This window comes from Prionailurus viverrinus, chromosome E2 (assembly GCF_022837055.1).
Source record: "Prionailurus viverrinus isolate Anna chromosome E2, UM_Priviv_1.0, whole genome shotgun sequence".
Taxonomy (NCBI): domain Eukaryota; kingdom Metazoa; phylum Chordata; class Mammalia; order Carnivora; family Felidae; genus Prionailurus; species Prionailurus viverrinus.
The window spans coordinates 7,542,349-7,566,241 of NC_062575.1; the positions used below are offsets into that span (position 1 = coordinate 7,542,349).

General features: G+C 51.3%; 1 protein-coding gene across 3 annotated transcripts in view; it reads right to left on the reverse strand.

Annotated features, from left to right (window-relative positions):
- The window catches only part of PLCG2 (phospholipase C gamma 2), a 157,505-nt gene extending 135,407 nt beyond the window's left edge, over positions 1-22,098 (reverse strand). Inside the window, exons 1-2 of one of the 3 annotated variants that reach the window (XM_047834621.1) lie at positions 21,965-22,098; positions 16,789-17,023 (exon numbers count right to left, since the gene is read on the reverse strand). In XM_047834621.1, the coding sequence (XP_047690577.1) occupies positions 16,789-16,981 (193 nt within the window). In that variant the 5' untranslated portion in view covers positions 16,982-17,023; positions 21,965-22,098. Of the gene's footprint in view, positions 1-16,788; positions 17,024-20,906; positions 21,038-21,550; positions 21,573-21,964 lie in introns of those variants that run through there. The other 2 variants (XM_047834622.1, XM_047834620.1) reach the window with 2 other exon arrangements.
- Between the last annotated feature and the right edge of the window lie 1,795 nt (positions 22,099-23,893).

Here is a 23,893-nt window from a genome sequence, read left to right on the forward strand (position 1 = left end):
CCAACTGAACCATTCAGCCATCTCCTTATTGTTGTGTTTTTGAGAGTTCTTTGTATATTTTGGAAACAAGCCCTTTATCAGCCATGTGTTTTGCAAACATTTTCTCCCAGTCTGTGGCTTGTAAGTTTTTAGAGCACCTGGTGATGGGGGAAACTGGCCCTATGTTGTTCCTCTAAAAAGCTTGATAACCTTGGGCCAGTCACCCAAGCTCACTTACTTCACCGGCACAAAGGCATAAGTCACGGGCTTCGTGTGATGACTGCAGACTATACGTGAATATCCATACACATGATCACACAGACACACACGTGCTTACAGTGTTCAGCAAGGGCAGTAATTCCTATGCCAGTAGTGCCTCCCAATTCCATTTCCCCGTAGGGGGTGGCCACTGGCCAAACAGCAGGCCAAGAGGCTCAAGTGGCCAGTTGGGAAGTCAGAAGCAAAGTGGACACCCTGAGCCAAGGCATTCAACCTTTAAATGAGGGAAAATCTATGCCACATCTCACCCACAGCACCCAGGTGATCTTGAACATTTACTACGGAGACTTAGGCTAAAATGGTCCTTTTGTCCCCCAAAAGCCAATGTTTAAAATTTATAGTTCTGGACTCGAGCCAGGAATCACATCCCCAATGATCAGCACTCATACCTGTGTGCTCCTCGCTAACCTGAGTTTCCTTACTTGCTCCCCCATGGGAAGCACCCAGGTGTCAATGCTGGACCCAGTAGAGTCAAAGTACGACTGGATGCTGCCACAGAAACTAAGTGTTTGATGGAAAAACACTGCATCAACCAAAAACCGTGTAAGGAGTTTTATTTAAAATAGAACAAGGAGGGGCACCTGGGTGGTGCAGTCGGTTAAGCGTCTGACTTCAGCCAGGTCATGATCTCGCGGTCCGGGAGTTCGAGCCCCGCATCGGGCTCTGGGCTGATGGCTCAGAGACTGGAGCCTGTTTCCGATTCTGTGTCTCCCTCTCTCTCTGCCCCTCCCCCGTTCATGCTCTGTCTCTCTCTGTCCCAAAAATAAATAAAACGTTGAAAAAAAAATTTTAAAACAGAACAAGGATCCATCAGGGAAATGCTAATCAGGACCACAAAGAGATAGGACTTCACCCCCACTAGGATGGCTATCGTCAAAAACTCAGACAGTAACAAGAATTGGTGAGGGTGTGGACAAACTGGTGGGAGTGTCGAATGGCTCAGCCACTGTGGTAAACAGCCTGGCAGGCCCTCAAACAAGTCAATACAGAGTTACAAGGGACCCAGCAAGTCCCCTCTTAGGTACATACACAAAGAAGGGCAACTTATTTCCGCAAAAATCTGTCCACAAATGCTCACAGCAGCATTCCTCATCCAGCCAGAAAGTGGGAACATCTTGAAGGTCCACCAAGTAATGAAATGGATACACAAAATGTGGTGTCTCCTAACAATGAAACACTATTCCGCCATAAAAAAGGAATCGATCACTCATAGACACTGCAATGTGGACGAGCCTTAACATATGTTAAGTGAAAGAAGTCAGACGTTGGGGCGACTGGATGGCTCAGTCGGTTAAGCATCCGACTTCAGCTCAGGTCACGATCTCTCGGTTGAGTTCAAGCCCCACACCAGGCTCTGTGCTGACAGCTCAGAGCCTGGAGCCTGCTTCAGATTCTGTGTCTCCCTCTCTCTCTCTGCGCCTCCCCCACTTGCACTCTGTCTCTCGGTCTGTCTCTCTCTTAAAAAAAAATAAACTTTAAAAAAAAAAAAAAGAAGTCAGACACAAAAAGCTACATATTGGGATTCCACTTCTATGAAATGTCCAGAGAAGGCGAATATAGAAACAGAAAGTAGATTGCTCCTTTACAAGGAAAGAAAAGGTGGTGGCTCAGCAGCGTACATTTATTGAGCGCCTACTGGAAACTCCTGGCGTCACAAGTGCAGAGACAGACAAGACGCTCCCTGCCTCGGGGAACTAGAATCCAGCCCCTTCCCTGCAGACAATTCTGGGGCAACCCTATGCAGTTGCGCAGATTTTTGGAAGCAATTACAAAATGAAAGGTCACGCAAGGTCTTCCTCTCAAGAAAGGAAAAGGACACCCAACTCCTCCCTGGAGACAGCCTGACACACAAATGAGCTGAGCCATCAGAATAACTGGAAGTATATCCAGGCTGCCAACCTTAGACGTTACTAGACTTGCCTCGACATCAAACTTCTCATCCAGCAGATCAGGAAAATATCAACCTCACGGGGTTGCTGGGTGGGTTAAGTGGGGACCTATCAGAGGCCTTGGCCCACAGTATGGGTTCATACGTTTTCCTACCACCATCCCAGTTGCTCAGGTTTTTTGTTTTTAATGTTTATTTTTGAGAGAGAGAGAGAGAGAGAGAGAGAGAGAGAGAGAGAGAGAGAGAAGAGGGGGAGAGAGAGTAGGGAGGATCCAAAGCGGGCTCTGCGCTGACAGCAGGGAGTCGGACATGGGGCTCAAATTCATGAATCGTGAGATGAGGACCTGAGCCAAAGTCGGACACTCAACCAAGTGAGCCACCCAGGTGCCCCCCCACCCAGGTGCCCCTCAATCGGTCATGTTGATGCCACAGTGAGATCCACGGTCTTCAGCCAAAAGAGGAGTCGTGCTTCTGGTTTCACATCCTGGGACAGAACAACTACCAAACGAGGAAGAGGAACCACAATGCTCACAAGACCTTTCACTGCCTGTGAATTTAACATCTGTGAAAGATATAAAAGCTGACAGGTGCCCAGATGCTAGCAAGGGGGGGCGTACAAGTCGGCACAGCCTTTCTGGGGACCATTGCACCCAGAGCCCAGGACACAGCCTTTCCTTCCTCCCAGAAATTCTTCTAGCAATTCATCCTATGGAAATTACCAGGGATGTGCCTAAGAGTTAGCAATAAAAATATTCCCAGGATCAATGTTAGACATAGCAAACTAATAAGCTACATGATACCCAAAAATATAAAACGGATTAAAAAATTAAAAATAAAAGATAAAGGGCTAAAGCTACAACCAGTTATAACAAAACAGAAGGCGTATGCTCGGAAAGATTTCCACCATAGGAAATAACCTAAATTACCATCATCAAAAGAACAGGTGTCCTATCAGGGGCCCTTATGGAATGAAACCTAAATGCAGTTAAAAGAAAGCCACTGATATCAATATGGATGCCTAACAAGAGACTGTATGCTAATTAAAGATGCAAGTTTTCACAGTGTTAGAAAATGCATGGGAGTAATTATCAAAGTGACATCCTGGCTTCCCTAGGGAGGAAGGCGTATACGTGAGGACTTAGCTATATGCACTCTCTTCGTAAAAACCAAGATCCAAAGCAAATATTATGATTTGTCTAAGTTGGAAAGGAGGCTATAGTCATTTCCAGTGGCTGCTGTAACAAATTAACCACAAACTCAGGGAGTTAAGACAACACACGCGATCTTACTACTTTGCAGGTGAGCAGAATGGGTCTCCCTGGGCTGAAACCAAGGTGTCAGAAAGGATCCCTTCCTTCCGAGGGCTCTACGGGAGAATCTGCTCCTGTGCCTTTTCCAGCTTCTGGAGACGGCTTGCATCCCTTGGCTTGTGGATCCCTTCCAACGTCAAAGCCACTCATTTCACCTCTCTGCCCTCTGCTTTGTCATCACATCTCCTTCTCAGACTCTGACCCTCCTCCCTCTTTCACTGATAAGAACCACTGTGATAACACCACTCCCCCATCCATAATCCAGAATAATCTACCGGTCTCAAGATCAAGTTAATCACATCTGTAGAGAGCCTTCTGCCATAGAGGAGAACCTAGTCACCAATTCTAGAGATTACGATGGGAACCTCTTGGGCTGGGGACTTTGTTCTACTTACCAGAGTGCACCGAAATAATAATCACCACCCCCACCATCACCAGTGATGGTGTTACTGAGTGCTCTGGGATACTTGTGAGGCACTATCCCAAAGTGTGCAACATGTTCACCTAATCCCCATGAGAATCCCCTAAGGAAGGCACTACTGTGATCCCACTCTATAGATGGGATCTATACAATGGGAGGCTAACTTGTCCATGGTCACCAACATTTTAAGTGACGGGGCCAAGATTTGAACCCAGGCTGTCAGGCCTTAAGAGGACAGCTTATAACAAGAAGTGGTCCCATGGGGTGCCCGGGTGGCTCAGTCGGTTAAGCATCCAACTTCCGCTCAGGTCATGATCTCACAGTTTGTGAGTTTGAGCCCCACATCGGGCTCTGTGCTGATAGCTCAGAGCCTGGAGCCTGTTTCAGATTCTCGGTCTCCCTCTCTCTCTGCCCCTCCCCTGCTCACTCCCTGTCTCTCTTTCTCTCTCTCTCTGAAAAATAAACATTAAAAAAATTTTTTTAAGTGGTCCCAATGTAGCACTAAATGGAAAAGGCACGGTGCTAGAACATTGCGTTTTATAAAAATCATCTATGTCTTGCAAAAACAAACGAACAAAAAAACCAGAAGTGTGGAGACCAACTTTTAACACACATGCCTCTGGTCAGGGGGGAAGGGGCTGTTACCCTCACCCAGTTATCGTTAAAAATATGTCTGCTGGGGGGCCTGTGTGGCTCAGTCAGTTAAGCACCCGACGCTTGGCTTCAGCTCAGGTCACGATCTCACTGCTGCGGGTTCGAGCTCCACATTGGGCTCTGCGCTGGCAGTATGGAGCCTGCTTAGAATTCTCTTTCTCCCTCTCCCTCTCTGCCCCTCCCCCCCCCAATAAATAAACTTTTAAAAACATGTTTCTGCTAATGAATACATGTTACTTCTTCAAGGAAAACGAAGTCAGAATTAATCAGGGCAAACGCAGGTCAGAGGAGATCAGCTCAGAGCTGTCTTCAACAGGGAAATGGCCGTTCACGCTTGGCCACCCCTGTTTGGGGCCTCCTTAGCTCCCCAGGGACACAGGCCCTCCTCCAGCCAGGCCCCAGGCCCTCACCCGCAGAGGCTGACATCACACCCCGCCCCCACCATGAGCCCCGCGGGGGCTTCTCTTCCTGCCTCTCTCCCGCTGTGCGGACACTAACTTTGCCAGTCTCCCTTCTACAAATTACCAAGTGCCACGTTCTCCCTCCTTGAAACAGAATCCTTCACACACTAGACACCTCACCCCGGCCCCCAAGCCCACTCCCGCCCTTGGCTGTGAGTGCAGCTTGGGTCACGTGAAAGCTTCTTCCCGCCGTGCTGGAACTCGCATCATCACTGTTGCTGTTTCCAAAACATCGCCACGGCCCTGTTGACACTCCTCTTCTCCAAGGGCAGGCTACCCCAGCCTCCAAGGACAGAGGCAAGGGGCGGACACGCTGGCCTGCCCAAGGCTCGAACCCAAGGGACCTTAACCCTAAAAGGCCGTCTGCGTGTAGGGGCCACACCACAGCCCCTCGAACACTTCCCGGAACACACAAATGCAGGCAATGACGAGCCATCAGGGCAGCATGAGCACGAGGCACCCCGGTCAAGTACAGACCAGGCGATTACGTGCATTTACAAATTTAATCCTTGCACAGAACCCACCAGCAAACTCTGCCATCATCCCAGCTCTCACTCGAGAAGCCTGAGGCACAAGGGGGCCTGGGGTGCTCAGGGTCACGCTGCCAATAAGCTCAGGGCTGTGTGTGTGGTTCAAAAGGAAGTTGTCACGGAGATGCTCTACCTTAACCCAAGATACTGCCATCTCTGGGGAGAAAACGGGGAGCACAGACTGCAGGGGGGGGCATCGAGGTCCTTTCCCTCATGTGTCCACCGGTCACCCCGGGCAAGGTGCTGGGGATCCCACACTGGAAAGCTGAACAGACCTGCCCCTGCCTCCCGGAGCCCACATTCTGGGGTGAAGGACAGCAGAGGGCCTGGCTCCAAGTCAAGCGTTGCCGGGCGGCAGGAAAAGCCACCACCAGGATTTCTAGCTTCAAGTGCAAACTGCACAGCACTTCAGTCTCTTCCAAGACAAAACAAGACCTGTCACTCTGCTACCCTGCTATGTGACAATGCACGCTTATCTCTAAGATGCACTGGGTGGCAGGCGGTGGGGAGGAGTTTCTTCCTAAAATCAATCACTGAGCCATCGCTCTTAACAGCTCCCTCCCTAGACATCCACAAGAGATCTGATTTGCACCAACTATTCAGGAGACTCTAATGACACAAAGTGGGGTACACACCCACCCCAGGGCTTACAGAGATGCAAGGGACAGACGCTCCCTGCACCCGGCTCCCTGGCTTCTCCCAGGGGGATGTGTCCGCACTCCAGCTGCCTCTCCTGTCCTCACCAACAGCCCCAGATGGAGCTCTGAGCTGGGACACCAAGTTTCCCAAGAGCCGGATGAAAAAGACCCATGTCCACACCCCACAGCCTTGGGAGCACCAAAGGGACCAACCACAACTAACTCGACATGCACAGCATCCTTCAAAGGGGAGGCTTGGTTGCTGGGAGGAGAGAACTCAGGGTATATACTTGCAAGAGACAGGAGAGAAGCCTGAGCGGTAGTAACAAGAGCAAACCTTCCCAGGTACCTAAGTGGTTTCCTACAGGAGCACATCTGACCCTCCTAACAACTCTTTAAGGCAGGCACTACCATTCTTCCCATTTTACAGATGAGGAAACAGAAGCACAGACAGTTAAGTCTCTTGCCCAAGGCCACACAGCTAAAAAGCCATGGACTCTGGATTCAAACCTAAGCAGGCCGGTGCCACAGTACACACAATTATCCAAGACCAATGGCCAAGACAAATGTAGCCAGGAAGGAAGAGGACGGTTGAAGGAAAGCCAGGGCCCCTCAATTCCTTCACGGCCAACTGCACCTTGCCCAGAATACCTGCGGCCAGATGGACACCTCAGTGGCCGTGCTCACCCCACTGCCGTTCAGTCCCCTTTTAAAGGGGAGTGTATTTGTGGGGCGCCTGGGTGGCTCAGTCGGTTAAGCGCCCGGCTTCGGCTCAGGTCATGATCTCACAGTTCGTGAGTTCGAGCCCCGCGCCGGTCTCTGTGCTGACAGCTCAGAGCTTGGAGCCTGTAAAGGATTCTGTGTCTCCCTCTCTCTCTGCCCCTCCCCAGCTCACTCTCTGTCTCTATCTCTCAAGAATAAATAGACTTAAAAAAAAAATTTAAAGGGGAGTGTATTCGTTTGCTAGGGCTGCCGTAACAAAGGACCACAGACCGGGTGGCCTAAACAGAAATGTACTGCCTCACAGTTGTGGAGGCTGGAAACCCCAGACCACGGGGTGGGCGGGGTTGGTACCTGAGGGCTGGGGGAGATGATCTGTTCCATGCCTCTCCCCCATCTTCCGGCACTGCCGGCCACCTTGGTGGTCCCCTACTTGTCAAGGCCGCACTCCCACCCCTGCGCCCCTCATCGTGGGACCTTCTCTCCTTGTGTGTCTTCTCCAGCACACGGTTATATTGGATGAGGGCCCCACTGGACACCAGCATGACCTCACCTTAATACGTCTACAAAGATCCAATTTCCAAATAAGCTCACCGTCTGAGGTACAGGGGGTTAGGGCTTTGATACAGGAAATTGGGGAGGAGGTCACAACTCAACCCATTACAGGGACCCACCCCTGCCTGTAAGTCCTGAAGCTTCCAGACTATGCCCCCCACCAGGAGAGGCCAACTACCAAACCAAAGAGGGGACGCTGGCTTCGAAATAGCCAATCCCCATGCACTGGCTCAAGAAGACCCAGCCAATCACAGGCCTCCCTCAGGAGTCCACTCTTGGGAGGCTGGGAAACCACAGGCTTCACGGAAGAGGCCACCCAGGGAGTGAGGATGGAGAACGGCTTTGCTGGGGAGGACCCAGCCATGGCTGCGGGGAAGCTTAACAGGGGACAGGAGGCCCGACCATAGAGAGAAGCCACTGCCTGCGGCTCTTGTCAGATGGCAGAGTCCTCAGTGCCACCATCTCCCCTTCCCATGAGGCCCACTTACCGGGTAAAGTTGTCTATTTTCTTGGATTCCCACAAGAACTCCACCTGTTCCCCCCCCCCCCCCCCCCGCCAAGTCCCTACAATCATTCTGTTCTCTAGCCATCAGTTGGGTTCCTACAGCCACCTCTGCCCCCTCCACAATTAGGGGCCACCAAGAGCCCGGAAGATGCCAACCAAACCCACCTCTCATTCTGAACGGCACACAGGCTGGTCACATTTCCCAGCAACCTTTGCAGCATGTCACATGCCAATTCCTTGTCAGTGGAAGTTGGGAACCTTCCACCTTGCAGGCCCAGGCCATAAACACCTCTTAAGGCATCCTCCACTCTCCCTCTTCCCCCACATGCTGGCTGGACACAGAGGATCCTGAGGCAGCCTCAGAAGTCTTAGAGGGTACCTAACCACCCCACAGCAGAGCCCCACCCCTCAATCCCACTGTTTCAGTGAGATTGTATGAAGACATCTTTTGTCTTGTATGAAGACATCTTTTGTGAGAAACTTGGTGAGAAACTTGTATGCAGACATCTTTTGTCACTGCACTTCGCCCCTGATGAACACAGAAGCTTTGCTGCGGTGTCCTCTGCCCGGACTGCTCTCCCCACAGAGCCTCCCATGGCTCCCTCCTGCTTACCCATCAAGTCCAGGTCAAGTATCACCTCCACAGAGAGGCTTCCCCAAGATCTACTCTACTAAAATAGTGTTCTTCCCTGGCTACTCTGTCACAGTGCCTGGATTCTTACCTTCCTAGCATCCATCACAATCCCAAATGCTTGAATGATTAGTTTGGCTTTTTCTGTCCTAGGAAACTGTAAGTTGCTTTATGGATCTCTGTGGCCCTATTCGACACTTTAATCCCAGTGACAAGTCTAACACCAAACACACACTCAGTCCTTTGAGTATTTGCTAAAATCAACAAAGGAACAAATCCTAAGAACAACAAGTAATCGTTATCCAGGACAGAAAACAACCCATGAACAACCACAGGAATCAATTCCCTAACCATCCAGCAGCCAAGCAGGTCGGAATCAAGGTCAAGAATAAAAAGGTCAGTTCTGTTTTTCGTACCAGCGGTCTCTGTCATGGAGAATATATACGCCAGAAGGCGATCAGGAAGGAAAATCACTGTATAAATGGAAGTTCTATTATTTATCTCATCCTTTCTCCAGTACCATTTCCCTTTATGTTTGATGAGGACAATGACAAGGATCATGACAAGGATGCCAAGAGCAGCCAATACTTGAGAACCTGCCTCTGCTGTGCTCAGCAGTGTCGAGAGCACTGCCTCTGTATTACTTCAGTTAAGGCTCCCAGAAGTCTGATGCAAGACATTCTTTCATTACTGTTTTTACAGGCGAGGAAACAGAGGCACAAAGAAGTGACAAGTGGCCCAAGATCACACCCCAGTGAGGTGGCAGCGCTGGGAGGAGATCTAGGCACTCAGACTCTCAAGTCCCTGCTATTGTGAACCATAACCACACATCTAAACCAACAAATAACTAAGTTTACCGACACGGAGGGCACTGGCTGAATCTCCTTTCTGATGGGATGTTTGACTGAAGGAGTGTGGGGGCCGCTTTCAGACAATGCATTTCTTTGCAGGCGGGGGATGATGCCGGTACAAAAACAACCACTTCTCCACTGTTTCAAAAACATTTCGATAACAACTTTCAAAAATAATCATTTTTTTTTAATGGCTTCGAAGCCCCAAGATGGATTTCAGAACTAGCGGGGATAAGAACCACACTGTTTCAATGGGCCTGGCTCTGTCAGCAGCTGTCCACACTGTGTGGTCTCCCGGCACGCCTGTCTCCCTGCTAACCAGGGCACTTCAAGAGTCCTCTTCCTCCTGGCATCTCCAGCACCCAGCCAAGCGTGTCCTCTGCACAAATAAGGAATGGACGCATTTCCCTCCCATTGTAAAAATGAAAACTTGAGTGGAACTGCTGTTCTTGGGTCCCCAACAATGTGCTTCTCCATCACACACAGAACTGAAACATCAGAGATCACCCAGGAAGAGAAAGGAACACAGCAGGAAGAAGATATGAGACTCCAAAGGCAGACAGCATGAATACAAATTATAGCTCTGCCCGTTCATGGCTGTGTGGCCTTGGGCACGTCACCTAGTCTCCACAGGACTCCGTGCCCTCATACACAGAGCTTCCCGGGGCCACTGTGAAGAATTAACGAGCTGTTGTACGTGATGTGCTTACACAGGCACCAGTACACAGACAGCACTCGTTAGAGGCGGCTCCCGTCATCGACAACGTCATCGTCATCGCCAGGCGGCCACGCCAAGGACCCAAACCAGGGAAACAGAACAGCTCCTATTTTTGAGAATCCCTCATTCACCAGCAGCCGTAACTTGCCAAAAAATAAGCAGATGGAAAACACATGCGTGCAAACTTCAGGATAGGAGCCTATTCAGTAGAGATGGCCATGGTCCACACCCTCCAAGGTGGCCCATCGCCCCACCAACTCTATCCAGACTCCACAAACGGGTGGCCCTGCATCAGCTCCCGAGGCACATTCCAGGCCCCCCAAATGCAGAAGATGTAGCAGGGCCCTAAATGGTGAACTCAGAAAGGCCCCCGAGTGGGCTCCTTTCTAGCTGGAGACTCAGCTGATGCCCCTGGAAGTGAAGAAAATGCACACACAGCATCTCCCAGCTGGCCCATGGGCTCCCTCCCTATATTCCAAGGATCTCCAGGAGGCCAGGGTTGGAAGGAAGCCCGGTCAGCATCTTACCATCACCCTTGGAAAGTAAAAGGGAAACTGACAGCCAAGAGGTGAGTGGCTTAAGATCTAGTCTTCTTTAGAAGCCAGGGCTTGGGGGCATTGGCAGGGGAGGCACGCCTGGGTGGCTCAGTGTGTTAAGCATCTAACTTTAGCTCAAGTCATGATCTCGCGGTTTGTGGTTCAAGCCCCGTGTAGGACTCTGTGCTGCCAGCTCAGAGCCTGGAGTCTGCTTTGGATTCTGTGTCTCCCTCTCTTTGCCTCTCCCCCCACTCATGCTCTGTCTCTTTCTCTCTCTCAAAAATAAACATCAAAAATTTTTAAAAAATACTTGTTAAAAAAAAAAAAAAAGAAGCCAGTGCTTGGGACTCCCCACCAGTTTCTTTTTTCTTTTATTGTGTTCCATTTCAATTATGCAGTATTTCCCACGTATTAAAAAAGCACACTGGGGCACCTGGGTGGCTCAGTTGGTTAAGCATCCAACTTCAGCTCAGCTCACAATCTCACAGTTTGTGAATTCGAGCCCCGCATCAGGCTCTCTGCTGCCAGCACAGAGCCTGCTTTGGATCCTCTCTCTCCCTCTCTCTCTGTACCTCCCCCACTCACACTTTCTCTCTCTCAAATATAAACATTAAAATCTATTTTTTTAAAGTACATTAAATAAAGTCCACTTAATTCTTGCCTATCTTAAAATTCATGTAATTCATATTAGATAGGATCTATCACCTCATTTTGACAGACAGGTAAACTGAGGCACAGAGTGGCTCAGATCACATACTTAGCAGGTGGCAGAGCAGGGACTTGAGCTACAGGTCTGGATCCAGAGTCCAGATGTACTCACGGTGGCCTGGCTCCAAGGTGGACAGCCACTACCAGCTCCTTTCCACCCTGGACATGCATGCCACCACTCCTCAAGAGGGGAGTCCCCATTCCTTGAACCGGAGTTGGCCTTGATGACCTAAGCTGGTGCAAGTGACGCTCTGGGACTCCTGATGCTAAGCAGCTTCTGCCTGGGACTCTTGGAACACACCCTCTGGGGGGATGCCAGGCACCATGTAAGCCCAACTGCTCTGGGTCCAGCAGCAATAGGCACTCATTTATCCCAACTAAGCCTCATCTTCCAGCCATCACCACCAAGGCCCCAGACATGGGAGTGAAGATTCTGGAAACTTCCAGACCAAGTGACGGACCAGTTGAGTATCACCAAATGACCTCAGTCCAGGTCACAAAGAATAGAATCACCCAGCTGAGCCCTGCCCAAATCTCTGACCCACAAACCTACTCGCTCATATTCAATGCCACCTGCTGATCCTGCTTCAGGACAGCCATCCTGCAGGCCACCCAGCAATTCCCTCCTCTAAGTCACCACCCAAGAAGCTCCTCCGGGAGAGGCCTCCACCTATTCCCCCTCCTCTACACCCAGACCAGTAAGAACCCTCCTTCCTCACAGGGTACCCAGCCTAGACCCTCACTGTGATCCTGCACTGGCCGGTTGCTAAGTCTGCTCCCCCCAGGGCAGGGGATCCATCCTTCCTCCTCTCCCCCCGCAGCCCAGAACCCAAGAGGACAGCAGATACAGGGTGAACACATGAAATCGCTCCATCATGACAGGGTCCGAAGAGAAACCCTATTCCGGCTCTAAGCAAACCAACGCGTGACGGGAGACCAGGGTTTCTCTACCTCAGCACCACTGACACTTTGTACGGGATTATTATTTGTGGTACGGGCTATCCTGGGCATTGTAAGATGTTTATTTAGCAGTATCCCTGGCCTCAATCCACTAGGTGCCAGGAGTACAACACTCCCAGTTATGATGGCTAAAAGTATCACCCAGGGATTGCCAAATGCTCCCAGTGGGCCAGGGGAGGAGTGCCCTGCTGGAGACAGCAGGACCCATGTGTACCTACTGTCACCCAGGCCTGGGGGGCCGGGGGGGACTGTGTGATTCATGTCCAGAAGTCACACACCACTCACCAAGTACTCCCAAACCACATGCCTGAGCTCCCCCGTGCTGGCCGGCAGACCTCACAGTCACCTGCAGGTTCATGCTGACCAGAAGCCCAGAAGGAACGCTGCGGCTTGGAGATCCCCCTCAGGAGGTCACCCTTCTGACAGCACACCAGAGCCACGGCCTTGAGAGTCTCCCATCAGGGACCTGAAGGCTTGCTCTGAGCGGTCAGGGAGCACCATTCCTGAGCTCTCTATCCCAGAACGGGCTTTTTCTGTCCCTTTACCACGAACACATCCATCTCACACAGGACTGGCCAAGCAGGTTCCAAAATGCAAATGTGATCACCTCATCCCTCTTCTGGAAAGCCATCAGTGGATTCCCGCTGACCTCCAAAAAAGTCCAAGCACCCAGGCAAGACTCTGCCACCCCAGACAAGCTGGATGCCACTCATCAGCAACAGCAGTTGCAAAAATGCCGCAGCAATTCCCACTGGTTGTGGGCTAATCCCCTGTTAGTGACCATGTTGACCCCCCTCTGATGTATTAACTCATGTATTCACTCCCAACCATGATTCTGCAGGGTTATGGACACCAATATCATTCCCTTTCTAGACCTAAGAGAATTTAATTTTGGAAAGCAGATGTAACTTGCCCATGGTCACGCAGCAAAGCCTCTCAAACGGTGAAGTCAAAGCCCATGCTGCTCGTGCCTAATGAAACACTGTTAGCTCCATGTGGATTAGAATCTAGTTACAGCCATGTCTTCAGTACCTAGGACAGTGCCTGGCAGAGAAGACATTGAAATACGGAACAAAGGAAGGTTAGGTGGTGGTGTCTGGAGCAGCATACACCAAACCTGGCTAGTTACCAGGACCACCTGTGGTGGGGTTCTTTTAATGTTTACTTATTTTGAGAGAGAGAAAGAGAGCAGGAGCAGGGGAGAGGCAGCGAGAATATCCCAAACAGGCTCCACACAGCACAGAGCCCAATGTGGGGTCTGATCCCACAAACTGTGAGATCATGACCTGAGCCAAGACCAAGAGTTAGATGCTCAACTGACTGAGCCACCCAGGTACCCCTGGGGAGATTAAAATACTGAGCCCCAACCTACCTAGTGAATGATAGTCATCCTCAGCCTCTCCAGGGAGAGGGCAGAACGGCGTTTAGTTAACAGAAGGAAAACCTACAGGCGTGGATTTCAGGTGCCAAAATCTGGTCTTGTGCCCCTTAGAATGAGCTTCCCAAGAATGTTCCAGTAGGTTGTACTTTTAAAAGCCTCCCACGCTCAGTCAGTTGAACGTCCAACTTTGGCTCAGATCATAATCTCATGGTTTGTGGGTTCGAGCCCCACAAAGGGCTCTGTGCTGACACCTCGGAGCCTGGAGCCTGCTTCAGATTCTGTGCCTCCCTCTCTCTGCCTCTTCACCCACTGCACTCTGTCTCTCTCAAAAATAAATAATAAACATTAAAAAAACATTTTAGGGGCGCCTGGGTGGCGCAGTCGGTTAAGCGTCCGACTTCAGCCAGGTCACGATCTCGCGGTCCGTGAGTTCGAGCCCCGCGTCAGGCTCTGGGCTGATGGCTCAGAGCCTGGAGCCTGCTTCCGATTCTGTGTCTCCCTCTCTCTCTGCCCCTCCCCCGTTCATGCTCTGTCTCTCTCTGTCCCAAAAATAAATAAACGTTGAAAAAAAAAATTAAAAAAAAAAAAATCTTTTAAAAAAGCCCCCCAGTGGATTTCTAATGATCAGCCGGGCTTGGGACCCACTGTGCACTCTCAGTATGGCACCCTGCATTTACCATCAGTGCCCGTTGCACACTCCCCAGGTCCCCACCTCCACCCCAGCTGCAACAGGTTTCTGGGCCACTTGGGAGGTGGAGTGTGGCCAAATGCAAGCAAAACTGAGGGGAAAGTCAGCTGCTTAAACACACGGGTGTTTTCAAAACAGGGCTCAGGTTCTGTGCCACCGGAGACATACCTGGCTACAAAGCCAGGAGAAAATTTTTGGAAAGCTGTTTAATCGAACTCACGGTAAGAGCCATCGAATGAAGAGCTACGCCAAGCTAGCAGAGGTGACCTGTGAACGGCCAAGTTCAGAACCCCGCTGAGGTACAGATCAAGGCTTGGGAACAGGTACCGTCCTACCTCATGGGCTTTTGTGGGGTGCTGCCAAACTCCCCCCGAAGGAAGTCATCCTTCAGATACACCCTCTAAGAATACAAGGAGCAAAGACAGCCCCCACACACCGCTGGTGGGAATGTAACAGGCTGCAGCCACCTTGCAAACAGTCCGGCAGCTCCTAAAATGGCTACACAGAGTCACCAAAACAGGACCCAACAACTATGCTCCTAGGCACAGACCCAAGAGGAATGAAGACACACACCCTCACAAGAACTTGTACACGAACGCTCCTGACACGATTCACTGCAGCCATGAAGTGGGGACGGCCCAAAGGTCCATCAATGAGTGAACAAATTGTGGAAAATCCACACGAGGGATTATTATTCAACCGGACAAAGGAATGAAGCGCAGACACGCTACAACGTGGATGAACCTCAGGGTCGTCATGCTAAGGGAATGAAGCCAGACACAGAAGGCTTCATATTCTAGAATCCCACTTACAGGAAGTGCCCCCAACAGGGAAATCAACGGAGACGGGAAGGAGACTCGCAGTCGCTTACGGCAGGGGAAGAGGGTGAGGGCGATAGGGAACAGGTTTTCCTTTCGAGGTGACTGCAAAGGTTCGAAACATGGTTGGTTGTGCAGATGCATGAATACACTAAAAACCACTTCACTGTTCGTTTTGAATGGGTGAATTGTATGGTATGTGAGTTATCTCAATAGAGTTTTTGCATAAAAAGGAGAAAAAAGAAGAAAAAAGAAAAAGAAAAAAGAAAAGAAAAAAGAAAAAAGAAAAAAAGAAAAATTTGCAGCAGCTGATAACAAAAAACTTGAAATCGCCCAACTGTCCATCTGGAGTAGGCGTGGGGGGGTGGGGGGAGGGTCAGACCATTTCACGAAGCCAGATGTTATGAGGCTGTGAAAGCAGCAGTTAGACCAGTGGGATGATCAGAACCCACCTCCAAATGATCTTTAAATTAAAAAAAGAAATCTGAGGGTGCTTGGGTGGCTCAGTTAGTAAGTATCCAACTTCCACTCAGGTCACGATCTTGCGGTTCATGGGTTCCAGTCCCGCGTTGGCTGTGTGCTGACAGCTCGGAGCCTGGAGCCTGCTTTAGATTCTGTCTTTCTCTTTCTCTGCCTCTCCCCAGCTCACACTGTCTCTCTCTCTCTCAAATATAAACTTTAAAACATTAAAAAAAAAATTTAAATTAAAAAAAAAAGAAAGAAATCAAAGTGCAGAAGTTTAAGTAGTAAGGACCCATTCCTGGAAAAAAACATGACCCACGCATTTCACAAGCATAGAATACTCTAGAAGACAAAAGAACTTGGTAATGAGCTTGACCACCCCGGGGGCACAGAGTGGGACTGGGGAGGAGAGACATTTATTTATGAATTGTTTGATTTTTCCAAGCATATTTTAATTTTTCAATTGACATTAAAAAAAAAAGAGTCCATACAAAAAAATGCCAATTGAAGCAAGTCTCTGCAACTGAAAATTGCTTAAGTCTCCTCACTCCGTTTGTTGACAACAGCCTTAGAAGCTTTAGGAACTGAGCCAATTGCCCAATCTGAGGCGGGTGGGGAACGAAGACACCACCTCCCAGGACTGGAGCTTCATTTAAAAGCTCCAGAATATTCTGACACGCTCTGTCCCCGCGGAGCGAAGAGCGAAGGCCTCTCGTTCTGTGGTCCATAGTAAAACAAAACAGGCCTATCTGCCTACCAAGCCAGGATTCCTGCAGTTCTGTCACTTGGTCCTTATGAGGGCAGAGCAGGGCAGGGCGCTTGACCGGCAACAGAAACCAAAAGGTCCCCAATGCGGTCAGGCAGGGAGCACACCCCCGCCAGCCCAGGTGAGCCATCTGAATGTCATTTCCAAGTTGGCCCCTGGGGCCTCCGTTCCTCCCCTCCCCCCACACCACGATTCTCTGGCTCAACTTCCCCCACCTACTCTAAACCCCAACAGAGACCCAGTCAGAACGGCCACGCTTCCATTTCCAGAAGAATAAGACACCAAACCAACAAGCACAAGAATAAGTGAAGGCAGGAAGGGCTACTCACAGAAGCCTTCAATCTTGTCAGCCGTCTTGCTCCAGGCCACCTGCCGCGTCTCCATGATCACCTGGACAGTCCTCCGCTCGGGGGTAGACTTGCGAAAGCTGAACACGGTCATCACCGTGCCCAGCTCCAGGGTTCTCTTGATCTGACTCTTCTCATATTCAGGAAGGGTGTCCATGTTGACCATGGCGGTCATTTTTGGCAGAGGACGCGGTGGGAGGCGTGAGCGAACAGGATGCTGGAAAGGCAGAATGAAGGAGTGAATTGGGTTTGGGGAGGAGGAATTCGTTAACTAACGGCCAAAATCCTGTCTCACACCCAACAGGAGGGGTTTTGGAAGATTCTCCAGGCGGGGAATCGTAGACCACTCAGCACAGACAGGACGCACAGAGGTTGAAATACACGTGGAGGTATGGGAGGAGCCCCTCTGACCTCAATGACTCAGCTGTCATCCCGGCTTTGAATAACCAAATCACTCCAGCCTGGCAGGGAACCCGGCCCTCCCACACTCTTCCAGGCTGTAGAGTTTTGAATAGCCAAAGCAGTCCAGGCTGGCTCCACTCCCCACCCCCAGCATCCTCTTCTCTTCTGCCTAGATTTCCCTCCCCATCTAAGTGAACTTGAGAAGAGAAAAAAATACTATTAACTAAACCACTTCAAGAATGCGTCTGTGGAGACCTCTGCACGGAAACGGAGCCACAAAGACAGAAAACATCGGGGCCCAGCAGCCTCAAGTTCAAAGTTCAAGTCCTGGTGGGGCTTTCGGCCGAAAGTGTGGCCTGGGCAGGCTGCACGACCTCTGAAAGCCTCGGTCGCATCCCTTCTAAAATCGGGTCGTGGGGACAGTGAGGAAAGCCTTCACTGCGATGCCACCAGCAGGACACTGGCCTTCTGCTCAGCACGCGGGTGTTCTCGAACAGCACTGATGCCCCCGCACAGAGAGGTGCTGGGCCCCAAATCCTGGAACCAGCCGGGTCTGGTGGCATTCACACCTGTGTCCAATCCATCAGCAGATGCAATTCATCTTCCCCAGTCACGGGCTCCTCCCAAGATCTCACACCTGGATTATTCTAATCGCCCACCTGGTCTCCCCCTTCTGCCCCAGCCCCCTCCAGTCCAGTCCAGACCAGTACCTAGAGGCCCTGTTTCCAACAACATGAAATCATGTCACCCCCTCTGAGCAGCCGGCTGCAGTCACGCCCTGACCCCTCACTCTGCAGAGGGGAGTCAGATGGAAGGCTCTCTAGGGGCAGACCCTCCCCACCCCTATGCTGTACTTCCACACTTGTGAAGGTGGAGACATAACAGAATCTCGGAGGAAGTTCTTGGATTAAACCAGGTAGAGAGATCTTGGAGCCCTTACAACAATGACACAAGTCAATGCTCCCCAGATTTTGCTACTGCTACGACCGCCATCAATTTTTCCGTCCATCTTCATTATTCACCACCCACCCACCCCTCCACCCCCGCCCCAAATCCCACAGGATCAGGAGCCCACAGCTGTTACTCTGTAGAGAGGCAGGTGTTCAGCCAGGGCCATGCGGGCCTTCCGGAGGCCTCCTGCCAAGCCACTCAAAATCAGGGCCTCCGTTCCCTCATCTTAAAATGGAGGTAATACCAGCCTCAAGGGGCACTGGAAGGACTGGAAGCTACGATGTATGTACAGCCCCCAGCACTTAGCAGGGCCTCATAATATTCACCAGTCAGCTGTTCAACATGTGGAGTGTCAACTCTATGCCAGGAACTGAGCTGGGGACTGGCATGCAAATGAGGCGAGGGGGAGTGGGGAGTGGCCCAGGCCTTGCCCTCTGCCCCCTTCTTCCCTCCAGCTCACGCCCATAGCCAAAGGCAGCTCCACAGGTATCTGGCAGCTGGAGATCAACTCATGAATTACACCTGCTCTCTGCCCACTTAGAAGCAGACCTGTCAGCTCAACCCCTACTTAGGACAGAGAAAGCTTCTGGGAGAGGAAGGGATCTGAATCCAATCTTTTCAAAAGGTAAAGCAGAAGGGAATAGTGTTCTCATCAGAGGAACAGCCTTAAGCAAAGGCCCAGCAGCAAGACAAGTAGGCCACAAACTCCGCCCAAAATGAGCCTCCTGCCCCGTCACCCTGTAAGCCATGAGGGGGGACAGGGAGACCAGGTGCCTGGGGCCAGTCTCGTCCTGGTAAACCAGCTGTTTATTGGCTTTTTCCCAGGTCCCAGCACCTGCTATACCTGGTTTATCTCATTTATCTCAATGAGAAATACCAGAGGTGAAAACACAAGTCCTGAGAGCGGAAATTACATAATCAAGGTCACACACAAATGTGGCAGCACCAAGGGCAGAACCCTGGTCTGAATCCCACACCCTGACTCTGTTAGTACCCGTCTTGTGGAACTCAGAATCCCGTGGCAGAATCTGGCTAGAAACAAGCTAATTTGGTAGCCCCTCATCCCTCTCAAGTTAAAGGACTTGTCCAAGGTCACACAGCTAGAAAGTGGCAAAAGCGGGATTTACACCTGATCCCAGCTCTCACCATGCTGACCACCCTCAGCCATGCGCCTCCGGAGCTCCCTCCCAGGGCTCCAGGCCACCATGCGGCGAAGCATAAATAGGAAACACACCCCTTCACACCTCCACCTCTGATTACACCTGCCGGCCAGGAGCCACCAGGGCCCTCTGTTTTTTCTGACTCTGGCTCTGAGAAGGGCTTGGACTTAAACATTCCCGGATTCTGGTCACTTCCAGCTCGGAAGCCCAGTGGACTGGCACAACTGTAAACATCAAGTCTCCCCTGTTGCCTCTCGCCAGGAACTGGAAAAAGGCTCTCATGGCCACAACATCCTTGGACTTAACCGACAAGATCCAGCCAGCTCCCGACTCAGGCTCCCAGAGTTTGATGCTTCAGCAGCTAAGGCAAGGGGGTCTCCCAGGCCTTCTCCCCAAAGGAAGGCACCAGGCAGCAAGGACAATCCCCATTTTTCTTCTGCTTTCAAGAAAAAAAAAAAAAGAAAGAAATAGCCTTGAAATCCCTTTTTCCTGTTTCTCATCCTCCCCGGGTAACTTTGCAAAAGGACTTACGGTGTCTGAGATTTAATAAGAGGTTTTGCCATTTCTACTTTCCACGTCCTTTCCATGCTTGAAATAAACTTCCGGGAGACAAGGACCCAGGACTAGGAAGCAGGGAAGTTTTCTTCTCTTCCCTGAGCTCAGAAGAAACGTTAGGCCCATAAAGGATGTCGTATAAAATCCCACAGGGCAATTCTGTTGAGCTCTGCACACATTCCTGAGAGGTAGCTGCCCCTCTCCTGCAGCTCAAAGGAAGGAAGGTGATGCCACATCTCACACCCACCATCTCACACCCACCCTGCAGAAACTCATTTTCACTGGAGGGGCGGCCACTGCACCTAAGTGGGAATGAGCTCAATTCTCTTTTTTTGAGGAGACAACCTGTGAGCATCTATTAAAACATAAAACATGCATACACTTTGAGGAGCAGTCACCTGTGTGCAGAAGGAAGCACAAAGATATTCGCAGAAGCATTATTTGTAACAGAAAAGAAAAAAGAAAAAGAACACAACTGGGAAGGAGGTCCCTTAAAGAAATAAGGGGACATGCACACCAACGATTACTCAGTAACTATCAGAAACCATGGGGAAAATTGATAAGCAATTGGATCCAGAAAGATTCATGAAATAGATGGGGGGGGGGGGAGGGGAGTTGCAAACCAGTAAGCATCATAGAATCATTTTTTTTTAAAGGCTGTCTGCTTATAAATCCAAGGAAAGTGGTTCCTTTGCGGGGAGGGGGGGGTTCCCTGACTTTTTATTAACTGGTAACATAAGGATGAGCTTTTTCTTGTGTTTTGCTGTTTTCCAAATTAATAAGTGTTTTCAAATTTTCTTACCGGCCATTTTCCACCAACTGCACCCAGCCAAAGGGCTATGCGTGGGGTGCCCGTTTTGCCTTTGGTAGAGAAGCCTCAAGGGCTCAAGGTGGGGGAAGGGGGAAGGGGTGTAGGAGGGGGAGATAGAGGTGGGGTGGGGGGACGGGTTGGTGGGGGCGGCAGCAGCGGCACTAGGCAATTTCGGCATCAACGAAATCCTCAGGGAGTACCGTCCCCGCGCTGGTACACACCTTGGTAGCAGGCTAACTGCTGGGCCTGGCACGGGCTCCAAACTTGGTAAAGCCCTCTCTGCAGAAGCGTGGCTAAGGATAATGGCCAAGCCCCAGGCAGGGCCCTTAGCCAGAGGGTCAACCACGAGCCAGGCACCCTTTTCATAGACAGGCCTCAATTTTCCACAGCCCTGGAATGTACGTTTGGGCAGCCCCAGTATCCAGGGTAAGGAAGTTCAGAGAGGTTCTTTAACGTGCCCAGGGTCACACAGCTGGAACTGCAATTCAAATTAAGGTGATTAGCAAGGCCACCTGTTTCCTTGCGCCACGTCACCCCCCTCAGCCCACCAGACTCTTTCCGCGTAGTTTGAGATCGGGGTGCTAGGAGAGACCCTCCCCGTTCTCCGCAAGAATCCAGGCGCCAACCCCCCAGTCTAAATGAGACGCGGTTGCCCCTCGAATTCTTCCGCTATGGCGGTGATGACCTCCTTGGGATTCCAAAACGTAACCAGGAAAACGCACAGACGAGCACACGTAATTATGCACACACGCAGTTGTGGGGTGGGACAGGGAATCACGGATCCCCCCCAAACTCTCCCGGTTTCTCCTGGGTGAGGGCCGCGCCTTCCGTGGTATCGCGCCGCCAGCCACCCACCCACAGCCACCTGTGCAATACGGGGAAGTGCCTGGGGCCCGCCCGGCCGCCCGGACTCAGCGAGCCCCGGCCACAGACGCGGCCGGGAAGCGGCGCAAGACCCCACGGCCACGGGAGCCTTGAACGCCAACGCCGGCGCGACCCTCCGACCGCCAGCCGCGCCGCATCCTCCGGGTTCCCATCCAAAGCCGGGGAGGTCCCCGGGCACCGACCGGCGAGGCGGCGCCGTTCCCGGTGAGGAAGTGGCCGGCGGCCAGGCCCCGACCCCCGCCCGCACTGCCCGGGCCCCGGGCACCGCGGGCTGGGGGGGCCCCCCGACGGCACGCCCCGCTCCTGCCCGCCCCGGCGCCGGACTGTCCCGGCGCGCGCGTCCCCCGCCCTCCCCGGGCGCCCGCGCGCGCTCCCGCCCGGCCCGGCCACTCACCTGGCCGAGCCCCGGCCGCGGGTCCCGGCTCCGGGCACTCCCTGCGGCGCGCGCCCTCCAACGCGGGCGCTGCTACTTCTGCTTCGGCCGCGGCCGCGCGCCACGTGACTCCTGGGGGCCGCCCCCCGCGCCCCGGCCCGCCCCCCGCGGCCTCCAGGCGGCCCTGCCCCGCCCGCCCCGCCGCGCACCCCGACACCGAGTCGGCGCCGGGAACCGTGCCTCCGCGGCCGGGGGAGAGGGAGCGAGCCGCCCCAGGCCACCGGCGAGCCGGAGAGAGGGAGCTTGCAGGCGGCGGCGTAGCATTTATGGAGCGCCTGCTGCATTCAGGTGTTCTCCGTGCGTTTAACAAACTCCTCTTAATTACCTGGAGTGGGCTGTTCCCGGCCGAATTTGAAATCGTCACCGAGGCGGCGCTGGTGTCACAGCACCTCTTACTACCCTGGGCAAACCACTTAAATACAGTCGGCCTCAGTCTCCCCATCTGTTTTAGATAGGATCAAAACAGTTGAAGAAACGTAGAACCGGAAATGATCTCCCAATTTCCCAATGAGAAGATTTTTTTTTTTAATGTTTATTTTTGAAAGACAGTGAGCAGGGGAGGGGCAGAGAGAGAGGGGGAGACACAGAATCCGAAGCAGGCTTCAGGCTCCGAGCTGTCGGCACACAGCCCGACGCGGGGCTCGAACCCACAAACTGTGGGATCATGACCTGAGCCGAAGTCAACCGACTGAGCCACCCAGGTGCATCGAGAGTTTTTTTGTTTTTTTGTTTTTTTAATGGCTCACTTTGTAAACTAAGTGTATGGAAGACGTAGTCAAATGCCTAATTACTGTATTTAGTTGATTAATTTAGCTGCACATGCCTATTTGCAGTCACAAACCGTATGATGTAACTTTTTTTTTTTTTTTTTTTAGAAATATGACTTTTCCATTCTTGGGTTTTGTGAATCCATGTTATTCAAACTTTTCGCGTGCATCTTTGACACAAGTGTCTTCTTGGCGATTCCAGCCAGCTTTAGGGTCACCTACAGCCCTGTCAGAGCACATCAGTTTTGCTCCTAAACTGTTGAGTTACAGCACTTTGTGAACTTATGGATGTTGCCCCGAGGGAACATGGTGTATCTGAAGTCACGGGTCACATTTACCAACTTCAGAAATCCATAGATTCATTTCCTTCCCTGCCCCATCTCAGGAATGTACCAATTACTGTTCACGAACAACTTAGTGCAGTTTTCTAAAGAGATCTTTGAAAGACTTGTTACGACGTCAGCCACTTGGAATCATGGGGCCAATTTCCAAAAAATAATGGCTAACTCTAGGTTAAATTTCTTTGCCTTTTTTTTTTTTAAGTACTTCACCTTATATTTATTTCCGTCAATCTTTCTGGCACTTGTATTTTGGTACCTGTTATATAATGTGCATGAGCTATCAGTACAACCGCACATATGTGCAATTTATTCTTACAAAATCCGCCTGTTATAGGGAAGCGTGTTCAAGCTCCTGCTGATGAAATGACACTGTGTGCAAGCAGCAGTTTTGGAGGCCACTCCTGGAGCCCTTGCTCCTAACCTCTGTCCAAACAGATGCTAATCCTGGCTGGAGCTTTCTCTGGTCCCCTGGGGTCAAGCAACGAAAGAACATGTAGTACATGCTTAAAGTCAAAGAACTCTCTTTTAACCTGATTTGTGCGCCTACAGTGTCTTTGGGGTTCAAATACCCATGGTGTGTGAGATGATGGTCATAGTAGATGGCAGGTTGCTTTTTCATATTTTTAATTGTCTGTCTTCTTCGTCTCAATGTTTACCTTCAGGCGAACAGGAATCCAGTGCAGGGGCGCCTGGGTGGCTCAGTCGGTTAAGCATCTGACTTCATTCAGCTCAGGTCATGATTTCACGGTTTGTGCGTTTGAAACATTAAAACAAATTTTTAA